The sequence below is a fragment of the Macaca fascicularis genome, chromosome 5, assembly GCF_037993035.2.
Source record: "Macaca fascicularis isolate 582-1 chromosome 5, T2T-MFA8v1.1".
Classification (NCBI taxonomy): domain Eukaryota; kingdom Metazoa; phylum Chordata; class Mammalia; order Primates; family Cercopithecidae; genus Macaca; species Macaca fascicularis.
Window position 1 is genome coordinate 160,687,440 of NC_088379.1, and position 20,346 is coordinate 160,707,785.

Sequence of the window (20,346 nt, forward strand, 5' to 3'; positions counted from 1 at the left end):
TGCAGGTGTGAGCCACCATGCCAGGCCCAGTTCTTTGTCTCCTGCAAAAGAAAGCCATGTATTCAGGAAGGAAAGAAAATTATTGGTACTTAATGTAACATCGTCAGTTGTGGTGTCAACAATATGGCAGTTATTCAAGTATAGTATGTGTTTTCTCCAAATCTCTTTTGCAGTCACAAGTTAAATTAGCTATTGGTAAAAGAGACGTGAAACTGAGATCTACCACAGACAAATACCTTCCTGAAGAAGGCAAAGTTTTAAAAATTTCATGGAGAAAAAGTTGTTCTCAAAGTGGTATCTATTATTCCCATAGTGCTTAATTTTTAACTGGGCTATAGTTTGGATACAGTAGAATGAGGATTTTAGTTTTGCTACATGTAACTAGGAAACTAAATGCTATCTATAGTAGAGTAAAAAAAAATTTAAAAGATTGGTAAATATTTAATATTAACAAGAAAAATATCTAGCTTCTAGCAATCAAAATGGAAACAAACATGAAATAACTTTTTTCTTACCAATTTGGCAGTCTCAAAAATGGAAATATCTAGTGTAATGATGGAGTAGAGTTAATGGGAAATCATACATATTTTTAATGTGATGATAATTACGACAACTTTTTTGGAGAATAATTTTGCATCATGAAAGCCTTTTAAAAATATTAAAACTCTTCAGGAATTTTTCCTAAAGAAATTATTAGATCTGTTTTCATTAAGATGCATGTATGTGTTTTCATATCGGAGATCTATATATTGTCAAAAACTGAAAAAAGCCTACATTTTCAATAAGAAGGGATTGGTTAAATAAATTATTGCATTCATATGTTGAATAAGATAGCAATTAAAATTGATACACAGCACTTTGGGAGGCCGAAGTGAGTGGATCACTTGAGGCCAAGAGTTCAAGATCATCCTGGTCAATGTGGTGAAAGCCCCTCTCTATTAAAAATACAAAAATCACCCAGGTGTGGTGGCGGGTGCCTGTAGTCCCAGCTACTCGGGAGGCTGAGGCAGGAGTATGGCCTGAGCCCGGGAGGTGGAGTTTGCAGCGAGCCGAGATTGTACCAGTGCACTACAGCCTGGACGACAAAGTGAGACTCTGTCTCAAAAAAAAAAAAAAAAAAAATTAATATGGAAAATTTAAGTTTTAGGAAATATTAATGATTGTTTATTAAGAAAAAAGCAGAACACCAGGGTACATATTATATGTAATCAAGTTATTAAATACACATATCTATATAAAGACTATTTTGTATCAAAATATTGTCATGTGCATTCTTGATGATTTTAAAAATTTGTGTTTTTTGGAAAAAAGAAGTAGTATATCAAATATATGCTTTAAAAAGGTCAAAATTAAGTACAGGGTGAGTATCGCTTGTCTACAACTCTTGGGACCAGAAACGTTTAGGCTTTCAGATTTTGTTTTTTTTTTTTTTTTTTTGGATTTTAGAATATTTGCATATCCATAAGAAGATATCTTGGGGATGGGATTCAAGTCAAAACATAAAATTCATTTATGTTTCATGTACACCTTATAGACGTAGGCTGAAGGCAATTTTGTACAATATTTTACATGATTTTCCACAAGAAACAACGTTTTGACTGCAGTCCATCACGAGTTCAGGTGTAGAATTTTCCACGTGTAGTGTCATGTTGGTGACCAAAAAATTTCAGATTCTTGAGCATTTTGAATTTCAGATTTTCAGATTAGGTATGCTCCACTTGTAATTTGTAATAGAAGCTGAAAAACTGGTTGCTTTGCTTGTAAATGCAAATGTACACCATTAACATGTTTATACATTGTCTTCTCTGATTTCATTGTATTGTCCTGAAGGGATTTTTTTCATATGATCTATGTTTGCCATGCACAAAAATTGAAGACATTTTAAATTATTTTAATAAACACTTACCTTCATTCTTTCTATTAAGAATATTTCACCTATTATATGCTTTTTTTCCACTCTTGAACTTGTAAAATAGATCTCAATGCTGGAGAAATCCTCCAAATGTTTGGGAAGATGTTTTTCGTCTTTTGCCAAGAATCTGGTTATGATACAATCTTGCGCGTCCTGGGCTCTAATGTCAGAGAATTTCTACAGGTAAGCAATTTGAGGTCCTATAGTTAAAAGTTCTGTGTTTGTAACTCTCAAATATAGACTCTAGAATCCTTTTGTTCACTCAGCTGGACGAGAGTGTCTTGTTTCTGAAATGGAATCATCGTGACCTTTTTCTAGTTCACATAAAATCATAGTTATTGGAGGGTCTTGAATCCATTTTGGCATTATATTTTTTCTTTAACTTCTGGTTGCTGATACTGAATATGCAAGTTGTAAATTAATGTTCCCTGAAAAGCTCCAGATGGTCTTTTGTGATCTGTTCAACTGCCCTTTTTGGGGGTAATGGCTATATATCCTAGTGATTGTGGTTTTAGACATTTAATATGGCCTTATTTTCTATTTACAAAACATTCCTAGTTTGTAGATATAATCAAGCAATGTATCAGTGTTTATGAAGTTCTACCTGGAGCTCAATGTTTAGGAAAAAGTAGCAGGGTTTTCAGGTGTTCTGTCACCAAAACATACTTAAGACACATTATCATGAGTTATATATTAATTAATCTACTGTACAAGGGAAAATAGGAAACAGTTAAAAGTCAGTTTCAGGTGGAAAAGATAAATAATGCAATCAAAGGCCTTTGTCTTATATTCTTGTTAAAATTACCTTAAAAGATTTTACTAGTAAATTACACATTAGATGAGAGACTATTTCTGGATTGACTATACTATTTTAAGCATTGGCATTTGTGAGACCCTCTTCTTGAAATGTGTTAACATTGAAAATTATGTGGTTGTTTGCAAAGGATATTTCTAAACTGGCTGCTGAAAGCTGCCAGATCTTGCTGGAAAATGATGTCAGTGCAATACTAGCTGAATCGAAGCCCAGTTTTGAGGGAATGTAAACACTTTCAATCCAGCTGCATTATTGATTTAACAGCCAAAATAAGAACTTTCGTGTTTAATCAAAATGTCTGTTGTTTACATAGTGACATTTTTCTTATAAACTTAAAACAGCATTAAATCAAGTTGGAAACTGGTTTGCAATCTCCTGCCATGGATTTACTAAACTACTGGTGTCAAAAAAAGCTGCCACTTCCAAATGAAGTAGCTGCCAAGAGATATTTAAATAAAATTGAACAGGCAGCATTTAATGGGATTATTTTAAATGGATTAAAGTTTTGGGAGATATGGGGTTTTTGAATACATATTTCACTTTTTAGTACTTTTGTTGACCACTATCAACTTATCAGCAAAGTTTCAACTTTCAGTTGTTCTGGCTTTTAACTCTCTCTCTCTCAATGGCCATGTTTACATAACAAAACAAAGATTCAAATGGTTTTATTAATTCCTTTTTTTTTTCAACCTGTGCTCATGGTGACCATCTGCTAAGCTTGTTACAGCACAGTAAGAGAGCAAGCAGCCTTTTAGGTGTGTTTCTCTGTGTTCCAGAACTGCTTTATCAAATGGGACAGTCACTGGTTGCATGAGGCTGCTCAGCATTTAAAATGAGATGTGCAAGCTGGGGAGTGGCTCACGCCTGTAGTCCCAGTTACTCGGAGGCTGAGGCAGGAGGATCACTTGAGCCTGGGAGATGGAGACTGCAGTGAGTGAGCTATGATCACACTGCTGTGCTCCAGCCTGGGTGACAAAGTGAGACCTTATCTTTACATACATGCATACATACAACAAAGCGCAATGTGCTGCAAGTGTAAAATATACACCAGATGTCAAAGACAGTAGAAAAAGAATAGAAGATGGCTCATTCACAATTTTATATTGATTTCATGTTAAAATGATAATATTTTGGATATATTTGGTTGTATAAAATTTAGTTAACATAGCTTTAAATTATACACAATTTTATTTTATTTCTCTTTCAATGTGAGAGTGAAAAATGAAGAAACTAGAAAGTTAGAATACTGTAAAGTTTTCATCAGTATTTTACATTATGATTCAGTTCTTTTATTTTCTCCTGGTTTTGAAATTATACATTTTAAGGGCAAGTTGAATGTGTTAAAGTACTGCTTTTCTAAAAAGTAGATATTTATGTTATCATTAGGCTGATTACACAGAAAGTAAGTGGACTTTTTCTGTGTGACTATAAAACAAAATCATTAACTTTCATACATTGTTTTAACATACCAGCACACATATAAAGATTGATATTTTTATTACATAAATTAATAAAATATTTTTTATGGTGACTTCAACTCTTCGCTAAAAATTTAAAGACTTTCTTTCTGTTTCAGCCCTGGTTTTAATCAGTCACCACATCTTTAGATTCTATTTCCCAAATACTGAGCTTTGGGAATTCTGCCACTTTTCTCTATTTCCCCCACACTTGTTTGGGAGAGTCTGCCGTTATCTAGAGGTTAGATGGGTTCCCTGCTTCTCTTCATGACTCCTCCAATCTCTTCTCCATCCTATAACTCTGGTGCTTTTTCTGTAATGCAAATGTATCTCAACGTATCGTTTTCTTGCTTAAACTATGGAGTAATTTTTTATTACTCATTGGAAACTGTCAAAATATTTAAAACAATAGAAACCTTCATTCTTTCTCCATCTTCCCTCTCCCTCTCCCCCAGTCCAGCCAAACTTAACCGCTTTCAGAAACTTGTATTTATCTTGTTCCCGCTATCCTCTCAGATTTTCTACTGCTCTTCTGTTTGCCTGGAATATGGTTCCAGCATTTTCCCCATAGATAAATGCTATTAATCCTGCAGGTAAAATTACTTTTCTGGGAAGGCGCCACTCCTCTCTCCAAACTCTGTCTTATCCTAGTCATGGTAACTAACCTCTCTCTTATTTTCATAGGACACTGCATTTCCCAAGCCAGAGTAGTTTTCATACTGCATTATCATTCCCATTTGATGGACTGGAATGTAAACTTCAGGAAGCCAGAGATCATGTATAATCTCTTAATGTTTGTACCTTCACAGGTGCAATCTGTATATCTGAGAATAAATGAATATATCTTTTTTAAAAAAATGAATATTTGTTTTTTGTGCAAAAGCAGAAAAAACACAATAGGAAGCAAACACACCAATAGATCAAGCTGAATTATTTGACTCAGGGTAACCCATTTTGAGGGAGAGCCTGTAATTTTATTTACAGATGAATCATAGATTGAAATATAAAAGAAGAGACATATACTAGATCAATTTCCTTTTCAGGTGAACATACTAAATTACTGTCTATTATTTAATTTACAGGGTACATTGCATGTGTCTGTTGACACTTTTAAAATAGTCATTCTAATATTTCCATTTTAAGCTTTTAGGGAGCACTAAAATAGCTACTGAAATCATAACAGGGGAGACTATTTGATTATGCGTTAGCTGAGCAACTCTGACTCACTCATCATAGCAAGCACAATTTCCTTGGAAGTAGTCTGTCCACAGCCTCTCAGTTGAATACATTATTAAGAATAGGTCTGTCTTATATATGTATATACATACCATACCATTGTTTTTCCTTTTTTTGAAACAGTTTAAAAACAAATTTCTAAGTACTAGACACAGCATTTAATAGGCAATTAATGAAACAGTCTTTGAATAATAGAATTAATTAATTCTGAAGTATATGTGTCTTTATAATTATTTAGTCCAGCCTGTTTTATCAGGATAATACCTCTTTTGCTTAAATTTTGTACTCAAGGACATGCTGTAGAGATAATATCTGTAGCTTAGCTCCAGAAACGTATTTCTTTTTTCACACGGACGTTATCATATCCATTCATAGTTGACTTAACGAATACTAACGTATCTACCCCCTTGAAAGGCTTTGGTGCCAATATCCAATTCATGACCCTGCTTACGCAATCTCTCCTGTGCTTCCAAATTCAAGTTTAAAAAATTTGCATTATGCTTATTTTAAGCCACCCTGAAACTTTAATCAAAAATAGCTGGAAAGCATTTCACAGTTTAGAATTGATTTTTTCTTAAATCGCCAGTGAAACCATCAACTTGTGGACTGATGAAAAAAGTAATAATCTTTGGCATTTATTCTTTGGTTGATTTAATAATTGAAAATATAATTTATCAAAAAGAGAAAAAGAAATAAGACGTTTTTTAAATTTGATTTTTGGATCTTAAGAATTTTCTCAGGCCGGGCGCGGTGGCTCAAGCCTGTAATCCCAGCACTTTGGGAGGCCGAGATGGGCGGATCATGAGGTCAGGAGATCGAGACCATGCTGGCTAACACGGTGAAACCCCGTCTCTACTAAAAAATACAAAAAACTAGCCGGGCGAGGTGGCGGGCGCCTATAGTCCCGGGAGGCGGAGCTTACAGTGAGCTGAGATCCGGCCACTGCACTCCAGCCTGGGCAACAGAGCGAGACTCCATCTCAAAAAAAAAAAAAAAAAAGAATTTTCTCTAGTTTTTCCACTTTTTTATTTGTAAACTCAGAATAAAATATGTGGTTCCGTGCTATTGCTGTAGTCTTTTTTTTTTTTTTTTGCGTTTCTTTAATGTTTTTATTATTATTATTATTATTATTATTATTATTTGGAGACGGAGTCTTGCTCTGTCGCTCAGGCTGGAGTGCAGAGGTGCGATCTCAGCTCACTGCAAGCTCCGCCTCTCGGGTTCATGCCATTCCCCTGCCTCAGCCTCCCTACTAGCTGGGAGTACAGGTGCCCGCCACCATGCTCAGCAAATTTTTTTTTTTTTATTTAGCCAGATTGGTCTCGATCTCCTGACCTCATGATCCGCCCGCCTCAGCCTCCCAAAGTGCTGGGATTACAGGCGCCAGCCACCGCGCCCAGCCGCTATAGTCAATTTCTAACGGAAGTTTCTAGTGTACTGATGAAAAGACTGCAAAGAATACATGGGATTTGCAAGCTTCATAAGAAAATAGCTGATAAAGAATGTTCAATTGAATGTTATTTCCACCTTAATCCATGCTCACCTCTACACTCTAATGTCCTATTGCATTATGGCAGATTATATTTTCCCTAAATCACTGCAACAGTCTCTCCCATCTCACATGCATTTCTGTGGTATGATTTTGCCTCTTCTTTGCGAGACATAAAATTCTTTTTTCCTTGAATCTGGGTTGGCTTTAGTGACTATTTAACCAATCAAATGGGGCAGAAGTGAGATATTTAAATTTCCTAGGCTAAAGTACAAGAAGTCTTGGTTTCCTCCTGGGTGTCTTGGAACAGTTGCTGTTGGGATGGTACCTCTAGAAACCCAGACACGTGAAATGAGAAGCACAAGCCACATGGAGAGGCTGAGTGTAGATTGGCAGATAGCAGTTCTAGCTGGGCTCCCAGCAAAGAGCTAGAAATAACTACCAACCATTTGATTGATCCATCTTGGAAAACCAGCCTACTCTGGCATTCTGATAATTTCAGCCCAGTTTCCATCTGATTCCATCCCAAGGGTAGAACTTTCTAATTTAGCCAGACAAATTACAGAACCATGAAAGATAGCAAATAAATTATTAAAGTTGTTTGACATACAGCTATGGATAACTAGACCACTACTCTGTACATTATTTTTCTCTTTATATTTTATGTCTGTGTTAGTATGTGTGTATATGCTTGTACAATGAGTCAAGAGCTTTGAGAAAGCTGTGTTTGATAAGATAATCTATTATCCCTGGGAACAGGAGCCACGTCAGTCCCAAACAGGGCTACCAATTCAATTTCAACAGTATTACATTATTATTACATTATATTGTCTTTACCTCCCCATTACAGAGTTAAAATACAATTAAAATGAGCAGCAAAGGCTGCCAGGTTGACTATGAAAATATACATGGGCAAATGCAATTTTAGAGAACAGTTAGGATTTAAATTATGACCTAAGTATGCATATAGAACTCAGGTGATGGTTAGATCAACGTTCTTTCATTATTTGCTGGAGACACTGGCTTCTTCAACTAACCTTGATATGGTGACAGTTTCAGTCGTTCGCTCAACTCAGATATATTTGAGTTTATCAACCTGCGCCTCTGTTCAGCCTGCAGTGGGATTTTCTTCAATTCCTGTTGGCTCCAGGTTTTGGCTTATTAAATACAACATTGTGATTTGGCCACCAGGAACCATCTGAGATTGATGACTGATCTAATTCTTAAATGTTTGTGCAAAGAGTTATTTTAGGAAATATGAGGATTTTTCCTGAACAGCTGTAAAATTCTAATACTTCCCTAAATTATTTATATTTCTTAAGAAAAAAGTGCACCATTCACTTTATTTTTAACTTTGGAATTTCAAAAAGAACTGTTTTCTCAGCATCCACAACGCCAATTTCTATAATCCACAACTTAAAAATCGACAAGTAGGGATGTAGTTTTATTTTTAAAAAACTTGTGAAGGAAGATAAGAAATATTCTAGAATTGTAAGGCTTTTCAGTTTGAATAACTGGTATATATTTTCATAAATTTTCAAAATATTGATTGTTACATGTAGTATTATATAGGTTGGATCTTTTTTAACATGAGTTTAAAAGCAAGCAGTAGAATAAGTGAAATACTTTAACTGTTTTTCTTTAATTAAAATATTTCCCTGGAGAGGATGGAAATGATAAATTGATATAGCTTTAAAGCTATATCCATTTAAATAATTTTAGTGACTCTAGTACAGTTTCTTTTTAAGTAGAGATTTTCAGTATTTCTTTTAGAAAATAATCTCTATATCTTTTCAGTTGGAAAGCTATTTAATTCTCAAGGAGCAGCTCCAAGAAGAAAAGGCAGGAAAAGTATTATGAAAGCATTCACTTCATACTCACTCCGATCTCATGCTATTTACTTTGGTGTTTCTCATTATCTAGGGTTTGGTGTTCCATTTTACTTAGGTCTAGTTTGTTTAAATGTTTTATCTTCAAATTCCAAAATGACTTTTTTCTTATAAAACTTAAAAAAATGTTTTTTAAATTACATGATTCTCATTAAAGAATGTTGGTGTTGGTCCTATTTTTCAGAGGTGTGAGGGATGGAAAGGAAATCCTGTACCTCATCCTCCTTCATTGAAAAACAAAAAGAGATTTGCAATGACTGATTTTAAAGATTTCTTGCAGATCTAAACTGCAGTAATATTCTCAAAACAGACAACTCCCTTCTCCCCATTCACCAAAACAAGGATTCTTGGAGACTGAAAAATGCTTTTCTTTAAAACGTTCAAGGCAAGGTCTTACCCATTTCTGTGGATCCTTTAAAATTTTTAATTAGATGTCCTTGAAACAGGAAAATCAGGTAGTTGACTTCTGGGGACTTGGCCTCTGTAATTATGTAAGAACTTATTTTTGGCATGCATATTACAAAAAGAAAATATGCATTTATTTTGAAACATTCCAAGGTCTTTAAAAATGTGACACTTTAAAGTATTACTCAAAGAAATGATAAATTGTCTTTTGTTTTCTAAATCTGTGAAGTGTACTATGTCTGAAACTCCAGTACAGTACCCCAGAATACCATAACTAATTTCTCTTCTAGAAATGATAAATGCCAGATGATAAAATAAACCAGACTGACAGGGAGCAGAATTCCTGAGTAGAAAAACCACATTCATTTGCTTGTAGAAAAACAATACAATGATATTAGAACATTAAAAAATGAAATTATGAAATTGAAACCTTTAGGTATCTCAAGATATCAAAATAGATGAATGGTCCTGCTCTCTATATTTTTCCTGTTTTTTGATTTTATGAAGACTAGAAGAATGAATCAAAGCATATTTGAGGTTTACATCATTGTTTCCTGGGAATCTACTTGTGCTGCAATATAAGAGTTTACATTTTTTCAGTGTCTTTTTTACTTTCATACATATAGACATACTTATTTGCATGGACCACACAGCTCTCTACTTTCTGTAAGTGCTTCTGTGGGTATATTTAGAAATAACACGGAATATCAGTTTTGATATGAAACTCTTATTCTCCAGAATACATTGTTAGAGCAATGTGGATGAACTGTCATCTTTGTTTAGATAGCATTATCAAATGTAGAAAGGGTTTTTTGTTGGCTATTTTAAGAATCTTATTGTAGCAATAAAAACTGTAACCTGTATGTGAGGATGACACATTAATTAGCAATATAAGTGTACTTAAATGAAAATAACTTAACTTTTAATCATTAATCCCATTTCTTGTAATAGTCTGGCTGTGGTAATTACTTTAAATTTTGAAAGAATAAAGCCAAGTAAGGAAGGTTGTAACTCAAGCAATCCCAAGAGTATTTTTTATATTAGATACTATCTAAAGAAAATCATTATTACATTAAGTGGTGTTCAATCTTTTATGATTCAGGAAAGCACTTTACTTGTTCAATTAATTAATAGTAAATTCAATAACACAGTAAATCTCTGGAGAGTTGGTTATCGCAAAAAGACTGAAATGGTGAACATTCTCATTTGGTGTTTTTGGTATCCTACGGTGAGCGTGCAGTGCCTATCTTTAGTGACTCAGGAAGTACTGACTTGGACGATTGTGTCCACTCTCTGACTTACCTTAGCATAAGTGGTGCCAGTAACATAAGTGGTGCAAGTCGTTATTGCCTTATGCCATCTGCTTGAGTGAATGTAGAAATGTTTTAATAATAAAAAAAAAGAGTATGAAAATGATATAAGCACATTGATACACTGATTTATGAAATATGTAAGCATTCTGTATAGAAAAAATATTAAAATGCCTATTTCAAGTTATTGTTTGGTTCAATTTTTTTTTGGGGGGGGGGGTACAGAATCTCGCTGTGTCTCCAAGGCTGGAGTGCAGTGGTGAGATCTCGATTCACTGCAATCTCCACCTCCTGGGTTCAAGCGATTCTCATGCTTCAGCCTCCCAAGTAGCTGGGACCACAGGCGTACCCCACCACGCCTGGCTAATTTTTGTATTTTCTTTTTTTTTTTGAGATGGAGTCTTGCTCTGTTGCCCAGGCTGGAGTGCAGTGGTGAGATCTTGGCTCACTGCAAGCTCAGCCTCCCCGGTTCATGCCATTCCCTTGCCTAAGCCTCCCAAGTAGCTGGGACGACAGGTGCCTGCCACCACACCTGGCTAATTTTTTTTTAATTTTTATTTTTAGTAGAGACAGGGTTTCACCATGTTAGCCAGGATGGTCTTGATCTCCTGACCTCATGATCTGCCCTCCTCGGCCTCCCAGAGTGCTGGGATTACAGACGTGAGCCACCACACCAGGCCAATTTTTGTATTTTCAGTACAGATGAGGTTTCACCATGGTGACCAGGCTGGTCTTGATCTCCTGACCTCATGATCCACCCGCCTTGGCCTCCCAAAGTGCTGGGATTACAGGCGTGATTCAGTAGAGATGTTGACCATGTTGACCAGGCTGGTCTCAAACTCCTGACCTCAAGTGATCCACCTGCCTTGTCCTCCCAAAGTGCTGGGATTACAGGTGTGAGACAGCGTGCCCAACCTCAATTTCTTTTTTAAGTGAGCTACAACACAGTACCTGGGCCTGACTCTATTAGAAACGTTTTCTAAATGCAGCCACAAGCTTAATTTTGACTTTGTGAGAAATGCAGATAAAAATAAAACTCTCTTGGTGATTTTTTTTTCTCACCCGATTTTCTTTCACAAAATGTTTCACCACATAAGTACAAGTATAAGGGGTCTCGGAGGGCTATGAAGCAGTTCTCAGGTCGTCCCTTCTAAGGGAAGAGTTCTAATGAGAATGATTCATCATTGGAAGAACCTCTCATACTACCAAGTAAAACAGTTTTAGGACTCAGGGGTTTGTAGGTTATATACAACTCTTCAGTACTTAGTGTCTGCCATATTGGATTACTTTTACATGACAATAGCAGCCTCTAGAGGTAATCCGGATGAATTGATGTTTTTACTAAGAATTATTTTGACTTGGACAGGTATAATTGTGGGGAAGGAAACAGTAGATGCAGACAGTTCAAAAAGTCACCAGATTTATCAAGTTGAGGAGATCATTGAACCATTTATCTGGATTAGAGTGTCAAAATTCATGACCTAGCTCAAATCTCATCTTCATTTTGAAGGATTTTAACTCCATTCTTTCAGTCTGCGTTGTTGGCTTCCTCATTTGCTCATCAAAATCCTCTTTACACATCCATTTGTGATATAAACCATGAGCTGCTTAATCCACATCATGCGGATCCGCATCCAGACATCTACCCTGCCCCCCCAGCCCACATGGCACAGTGTTTGATATATAATGCACATACAATAACTTTATAGAGTGGGTGCATGATTGAGTGGATGTGTGGAAGGGACAGAAAATTACTGCTGTAGGTGCCCTGGTAGAGTATTGCTCAAATGTGGACACCCGTGGAATCATCTCATCCTCACTCTAGTTTTTTCCCAGTAATCTCACTGGATTTTTCTGTTTTTCTAAATTGACCTCTTTGAGACATTTGGAATAAGAGCCATAGTTCAATTTTGGCGTACCTCCAGTACTTTTATTTTAGATATGTTCTTTTATGCCCATGACATTTTGAAACTGTTTTATTGTTGCTTTTTTTCTTCTCTTTAAAAATAATCACCAGTTGTGAATAGATTCCTACTTGCTTGGTGTATTTGTTTTTTATTGCTACCATAACAAATGACCACAAACTTAAGTGCTTAACACAACACAAATTTATTACCCTGTGGTTTTGTAAGTTTGAAGTCCATTGCAGGTCTTACTGGACTATATTCAGCATGCTGTGCTGGCGGGACTGTGTTTCTTTATGTTGGCCTTTGAGGATAATCGTTTTTTTCCTCATCCAAGTATTGACAGAATTCAGTTCCATGCAGTTATAGGGCTGAGGACCCAGTTTCCTTGACTGTCAGCAGGCAGCTGCCCTAAAGTCCTGGAGACCTCTCTCCAGTCCTTCAACAGTCTCCTACGTCTCAGAATCGCTAGCATGGTGTTGAATCCTTCTTATACTCCCATCTCTTCGACCTTCTGTCATTGCACCTCTCTCTCTCACGATGTAGCAGGGAAAGCTTCTTGACTTTTAAGTGCACAGTCACTCATGTGACTAGGTTGGGCTCACCTGGATAATCCAGGATAATCTTCCCAACTAAGGTCCATAACCCTCATCACATCTGCAAAATCCCTTTCACCGTGCGATACAACACATTCGCAGGGATTAAGGCAAGGGAATCTTTCAGAGACAGTTGTTTTGCCAACGCATCTGAAATGTGCTAAGTGCTTTATATACATTTTTAAAGTTATCTCCATTTTGCCAGAAGAAATAAAGTCTCAGAAAAATTGGGTGAATTGGCTACCTTCCTACGAAGTGACAGTCATTATTTAAACCCATGTCTAAGTTTAATTGATCCTAAGTCATATTGCTTTTAATTCCTACACCATGCTGTGCTGTGTGTATATCCTACTATATATGTGCAGCACATACACACACACACACCCCAACATGTTATGAACTGAGTGTTACTTGAAAAATCATCTTGAGCCAAATAAAATGTATAGCTTACACCATATCTTCTAGTACTCTTTACACCAATTAGTTTTGTATATTAGTAATCTGAGACTCAGGGAAATGTGGCATCTTCCAAATTAATGGCAAGGCTACAAGAACAGACAATATTTATTGGCCAATTTATTAGTTTTCCAAGACTTCCATTTCAAAATGTAGTTATTTCACAGATTAGCTATGAAACTCCACCTTGATGATAGCGTATTAAAGAACATGAAGAAATTACCTTGCTTTAGTTTCTGAAATAGATTTTTAATTTCTAACATATTAGAATAGTTAAATAGAAATCACAAAAGAATATGCCTATGTTTTATATGCTTATAATTTGGGCATAGTTTGGTTCTTTTGAGTTGAAAATTAAGTTTTAGAACTGCAGTATAAACAGAAGGGAAACGTGTGAGTCCTTTGGGCATTTCCTGTTGTTGAACACCTCTAAACAACTGCCCCAAGCTCTTGTAAATATGAGTATCTTTGCCTTAGCCATTAACTATGTTTTTTCTGTTTCGGCCATTTTTTTTAATCCCATTTGTTTATCTTTTCTTAAAATGTACTAACCATTCATAGCACAGATATTTTTCTTAATTCTACTATGTTAGTTTCATTTTCTCTGTGGCACTTGCTTTACTGATATCTCGGTGGAGTGAAGGATGTGCTGCTACATGTGCTGCTTTACTGATCTGCCCACTAGACTTCGATTTGACTCATTTTCATAACTTGCTTTCCCAGAGTCTGCTGTCATTGCGGAAGCATTGTTTATTGGTCTCCCTTTCTTCTTTGCTGCAGAACCTTGATGCTCTGCACGACCACCTTGCTACTATCTACCCAGGAATGCGTGCACCTTCCTTTAGGTGCACTGATGCAGAAAAGGGCAAAGGACTCATTCTGCACTACTACTCAGAGAGAGAAGGACTTCAGGATATTGTCATTGGAATCATCAAAACAGTGGCTCAACAAATCCATGGCACTGAAATAGACATGAAGGTAACAAACAGCAGTGGAGACTTCTGAACACAGATGACATGTAAAAGTATTTTAAATGACACTCTTTAAATTTACCTGCAGTTATCACTGTTAGTGCTCTTCCCTGGAAGTATATAGAAGCCAAAACAGTGGAAAGACCAGCGGTCTTCTATATTTGGCCTGGGAGCGCATTATACAGGATATTTTTTCCTTCTGGCAGCAGATTTTTCTTTCTAATTATGTATTCCAAGGCTACAAGAAATTTACTTTGCATTCCCTGTGAACACACACCAGCTGGGAAGCAGAAGGATATGTGACTGACTGAGCTGTGGGTTTCAGCGTGTAAAATATCCATAATATGGATAGTCAAATTCTAAGGCAATCTAAAATTAAGTATTATTTTATAGGACATTATCTCCTTGTTGATTTTTGTCTGCCCTGAAATATAGTTGGAATGTCTGATTTTGTGAATGAAAGTGTTTGTTTTTGTTTTTGTTTTTAATCAGGTTACTTAGTGAAAAAAGCCAGGTCTGGTACTTTAAAAATTGTGCTGTTATTGATAATACACACTCTTAGCTTTAAGTGCTAATTTCAAGATACTGATAGGGCAACCGTATCACAAAGAGAATCACTGTTTCTCTTTATCTCTGGCCCTTATATCTCTCCTAGTCAGGCTGCTTTTTATGTGTTCAGCATATTCATTCCCAAGAATCAATTCTCAGGAGCCTTAAACTTGAGACCAAAGTGGGGAGATTGATACCTTTTCCAACCTTTCTTTATTCATAGAAAACCTAATAGACAATTCTTTCTTATAGATCATAGATATGTTGTAACACACTTGGGAAGTCTAAAACCCTTAAGTGGAGTACTATGCAAAATTAAAATAGTAACATTTAATTAAATTAGAAATGTATTCCACATATTTAATCTAGTAAGGTTATGTTAGAGTTCATGGTTTTCTTTCTTTCAGAAGTTGGTGTTAGTTCTTACATGGCACTGGTTGGTGATTCCCAAGTGCATCAATAATTTTTCTACAGCCATTAGTAATGGTAAAAACCACAATTACTTTTGCAGCAACCTAATAGAAAGTAGGACTGCATATAAAATGGCATTATCAAATGCAGACATTTAAAAATTAAAACCTTGGGTAAAGTATCACAATTCATCCATGATTGGGAATCTCACTGGTATTCAATCAAAAAAGTATATACCTCACATTTCTAATCTTTTGTTCTTGACATTAAACTAACACAGTATCGCCCGGGTGCAGTGGCTCATGCCTATAATCCCAGCACTTTAGGAGGCCAAGGCAGGGGGATCACGAGGTCAGGAGATTGAGACCATCTTGTCTAACATGGTGAAACCCTGTCTCTACTAAAAATAAAAAAAAAAAAAAATAGCCAGGCATAGTGGTGAGCACCTGTAATCCCAGCTACTTGGAGGCCAAGGCAGAAGAATCGCTTGAACCCGGGAGACGGAAGTTGCAGTGAGCCGAGATCCCGCTACTGCACTCCAGCCTGGGTGACAGAGCGAGACTCCATTCTCAAAATAATACAAACAAAACAAAACAAAACAAAAAAAACACAGCATCTATACTGAGTGAACCTATATGCATATTGTATGCACTGTTGGTTTTGTTTTTACTTAACCAGACTGAGAAAGAGGTTGGTTCATAGAAACTTCAGAGATAAACACAAATTAGGACCACTTGGAAACTACTACTACTGTGGTATTAGAATCTTTGGCATGGGAGATTGATGGCTTTAGCAAACTGTATGAAACTCAAGTGTTTACTTAATTATATGGTTCACTTTATAAAATATTTAAATTCTCTTCTGACCATTTATTCAAGTGCTTCAATATGAACTTCTGAAATATTTGCATTTTATAAGTATATTTTGTGTATTTAATTTTTTCAAAGGCACTATTTTGACTTCTTGAGGCATTCCCACATTAAGTTTATCAGGTCCAGAGATACCAGACAATTTGAACCACATAATTAATACTAGATCATATCATAAAGTGATATACCAATGAGAAGTTAAAAATATGATTAGAAAAGCTATTCGTTTTGCCAGTTTGATCGAAGCAAAAAATTAGAATTGAATAATTAATTCATAAGTTTAGGATACATAAAATTCAGTTTCTCTAGTTAAATAGAAACAGAGTAGAACATCAAAATTAGGCCTGACATTTAAGGTTGACTCTCTTGCTTTGTCTCTGAGTTAGGGAAATCAACCTTAATGTGGTAAAATTTTCAAATTATAAATAAGGATACTAATATTTAACCAATATAGTAAGTTATTCTGACAGTGAGAGTAGTAACATCCTAGTTTTGCTCTAAAATATATCTGAAAGAATATATACAATAGCATCTATAGTTATTGTGATTTGTTTTCTAAAATCTCAGAGAATGCGACAGTGTACTCCTGAAAACAAAACAAAACAAAAAAGAAAAATGAGCAACATTTTGTTTTTATTTACCTGTAACTGAAGAAATGTTGTCCCCAATTTTTTCCCTTTTGGGTGTGGTCGCTGTTGAGATGGAGTTTTCCCTTTGTAAGAGGACTCATTGCTTACAATTTCTTAACCTAAAAAGAAAAGGAATATTCTATACTTTAACAAGTATACATATGTAACAAACCTGCACGTTATCCACATGTACCCTAGAACTTAAAATATAATTTAAAAAAAAAGAAAGAAAATGAAAGATTCTCTTCTGAATACTTCCATTTGAATTAATAAAGATAATTTGGAAAGAAAAAAAATAATGTATTTGCCTGTGAATAATACTTTAGAAATGTAGGATTTTTTTTACATTATAGATATTAGTTCACAATTACGATTACTTCCTTAGAATGAATTTCTAGATTTGCAATTAAATCAAAGAATCCACAAAATTTTAAGGAATTTTTATGCCTATTGTCAACTTATCCTTCAGAAAGATTAATCAAAATACCTTCTCATCAGTGGTATTTGAGATGCCTCCTTTTCTGTACCTTATCTAATTTGGTATTGTAACTTTTTTTTTCTTTTTTTGAGATGGAGTCTCGCTCTATTGCCCAGGCTGGAGTGCAATGGCGTGATCTCGGTTCACTACAATCTCAGCCTCCCAGGTTCAAGCAATTCTACTGCCTCAGCCTCCTGAGTAGCTGGGATTATAGGCGCCCACCACAGCACCTGGTTAATTTATGGGATTTCGCCATGTTGGCCAGGCTGGTTTCAATCTCCTGACCTCAGGTGACCTGCCCGCCTCACCCTCCCAAAGTGCTGGGATTACAGGCGTGAACCACTGCACCTAGCCTGGTATTGTAACTTTATATATTTGCCAATTGATAGTTAAAATGACGTTGCATTTATTTTTGAATATGAATCTCTATCATTTTATTTCCCATTGTTTTAAAACAGCATTGTAATCTTTTTTGATAGTGCCAGCTTCTACGGCTTTCAGGTTGTTCACTATACAAGTGTGCTTGGCTGAGAAGGCAGAGTCCACCAGTGCTTTTTTCCCCCTAATTCTACCAAAGAGACCATATAGGATACTGGGGAACTGATACCAGATTTGTAATTTTACAATGATTATTCAATCTTCAAATTTTATAGATCAAAGTCCAGAAATATTTTCCTAGTTTAGACGTATGTAGTATTTGCATACATGTATTGAATTTTTGTAATTAATCTTCTAACTGCAGTATTCATAACTCATTTTTTATATTTAGGTATTTTAACTGAACTGAAATGAAGACAATTCATGCCGTTTCCCCCTTTGATATCCAGGTTATTCAGCAAAGAAATGAAGAATGTGATCATACTCAATTTTTAATTGAAGAAAAAGAGTCAAAAGAAGAGGATTTTTATGAAGATCTTGACAGATTTGAAGAAAATGGTACCCAGGAATCACGCATCAGTCCATATACATTCTGCAAAGCTTTTCCTTTTCATATAATATTTGACCGGGACCTAGTGGTCACTCAGTGTGGCAATGCTATATACAGAGTTCTCCCCCAGGTAAAATAACAGCACGCTTTCTTGGGGTCTGAGACTAAAGCCCATAGAAATACTGTTGTTACAGGCAGTCATCCATTCATTTAACCCTCTGACTATGTATTAGGTAATACGCAGTTTATTGTAAGTTACACAAATTGTTTAATTGTGAACTAAGTGTATTTGAGCATACCACAACTTTCTCTAGAACAATTATTTTTTTATAATAATCACATACAGAAACAGTAGGAATGTTATATAAGAACAGTATACTTGTTTCAATGAAAAAAATGGGTAACTTTTTAGTAACAGTCACCTTTCATATGTTTGTTTATTCACTGAATAAATATTCATTGGATATCTACCATCTGTAAATAGCTTTAAAAATCAACTGTTGATGGTGTTAAGGGAAAAGGGGGGATTTTAAAAGGCACTAAAACACAAAATGATAGAGATGATCATGGATTGAGTAGAAAAAGTATCAAAGGAAGCAATTGGGATGATGATGAGAACCTACTGTTAACTTCTATGACAGATCCACTGGTAAAATCTTTATGCTTACTCTTTCTTTCTTATATACTAACTTTTGGAGTTGTATATGGCATGTGTTTCGAGATACTTTTTGCTTGTAATTAAAGAGACTTGAAAATTCAGGATTAGCCCAATTGGATCAGGTGAAATGGAAGCAGAGTAGTGTGCTGCCCTGGCTCTAGTATTGACTCCGCCTGTCCCTCAGTGTATGACCTTGAACTTGGTATTTCACCTCTCTCAGCCTGTTTCTCTTTGTTCTGGTATGAGGATAGAAAGCATATGGAAAACACTTAGTTTATTGCAAGCAATCAATCAGTGTTACCTATTGTTTTCGCTTTTAGTCCTCTAGATAAATATTAAGAGAGTGTTTGCTCGTGTTTTTGGTATTTTAATTTCATTTCAAACCATACACATTTAACATATCACTGTACATTTTAAAAGATAGATTTTCATGTTTTCTTCTTCTGAAAATGCATTGTAAATTTGTGCTAGCTTACATTTGAATATTAGTCATCTGAATCCATATCAGATTTCATGTTCTTGCAACTATTTAATGTCCATTTAATCACCGAGTTGTAGAGATTGAGATTTGAGTTCATAGTTCAGCTAAGTTTCCCGTGAATTATAATAATTATAATTTTCTATTTTTAAATATAACTGAGCAGATTTAATCAAGTGACTAATATCAAAGTATAAAAACTATTTTAACTGATTAGATACTCTTTGCTGTCTATCTACATTTTAGCTCCAGCCTGGGAATTGCAGCCTTCTCTCTGTCTTCTCACTGGTTCGTCCTCATATTGATATTAGTTTCCATGGGATCCTTTCGCACATCAATACGGTTTTTGTATTGAGAAGCAAGGTAATCAAGATATTATTTCATTAAATGTGAGAAAGGTATGTTACAAATTAGAAGTTTTCGGGGGGGAAATTATTACATTCTCTGAGAACATATAGAGAGATAAAACGCAGACCTCAAAGGAAGTTCTATTTAAAAGGCAATGCTATTGGTTTTTGGTTTGCCTGAGAAGCTGTGGAAGTCTATCGGCTGATTAAAATTAACAGAAGTAAATTTTAGAAACTGTCTTTCTGAGATGGCCTTGTTTCACATCATAAAACCAACATATTTTACTCCCTATACAGGTACAATGCCTTAGTTCAGAAATTAGAACTAAAAAGATTTTGGTTTTTTTTTTTTTTTTTGGGAACTTCACTCAAAACCACTTATTTATTCTTTCTTAAATTGTCTATTGTTCTTAGTAGCATTTTTGTGGGTGAATAAAAGTGACAAAATATTCTCACAGTTGGTAATTTAGATAGTGCTGGGATCTCATAGTTTGTGTTCTTGGGATAGAAACAGCAAAAGTCAGTTTCCTAGAGTACTCATTTAATCCTTTCTGTATTCA

At 35.4% G+C, this 20,346-nt stretch overlaps 1 protein-coding gene across 4 annotated transcripts in view; it reads left to right on the forward strand.

Annotated features, from left to right (window-relative positions):
• GUCY1B1 (guanylate cyclase 1 soluble subunit beta 1) overlaps positions 1-20,346 on the forward strand; it is a 48,537-nt gene that overhangs the window by 16,432 nt on the left and 11,759 nt on the right. For all 4 annotated transcript variants that reach the window (XM_015450962.3, XM_005556150.4, XM_065545637.1 and 1 more), the window contains 4 exons: positions 1,977-2,095; positions 14,249-14,446; positions 18,203-18,433; positions 19,686-19,802. In XM_015450962.3, coding sequence (XP_015306448.1) covers positions 2,003-2,095; positions 14,249-14,446; positions 18,203-18,433; positions 19,686-19,802 — 639 coding nt within the window. In that variant the 5' untranslated portion in view covers positions 1,977-2,002. The remainder of the gene's footprint in view (positions 1-1,976; positions 2,096-14,248; positions 14,447-18,202; positions 18,434-19,685; positions 19,803-20,346) is intronic.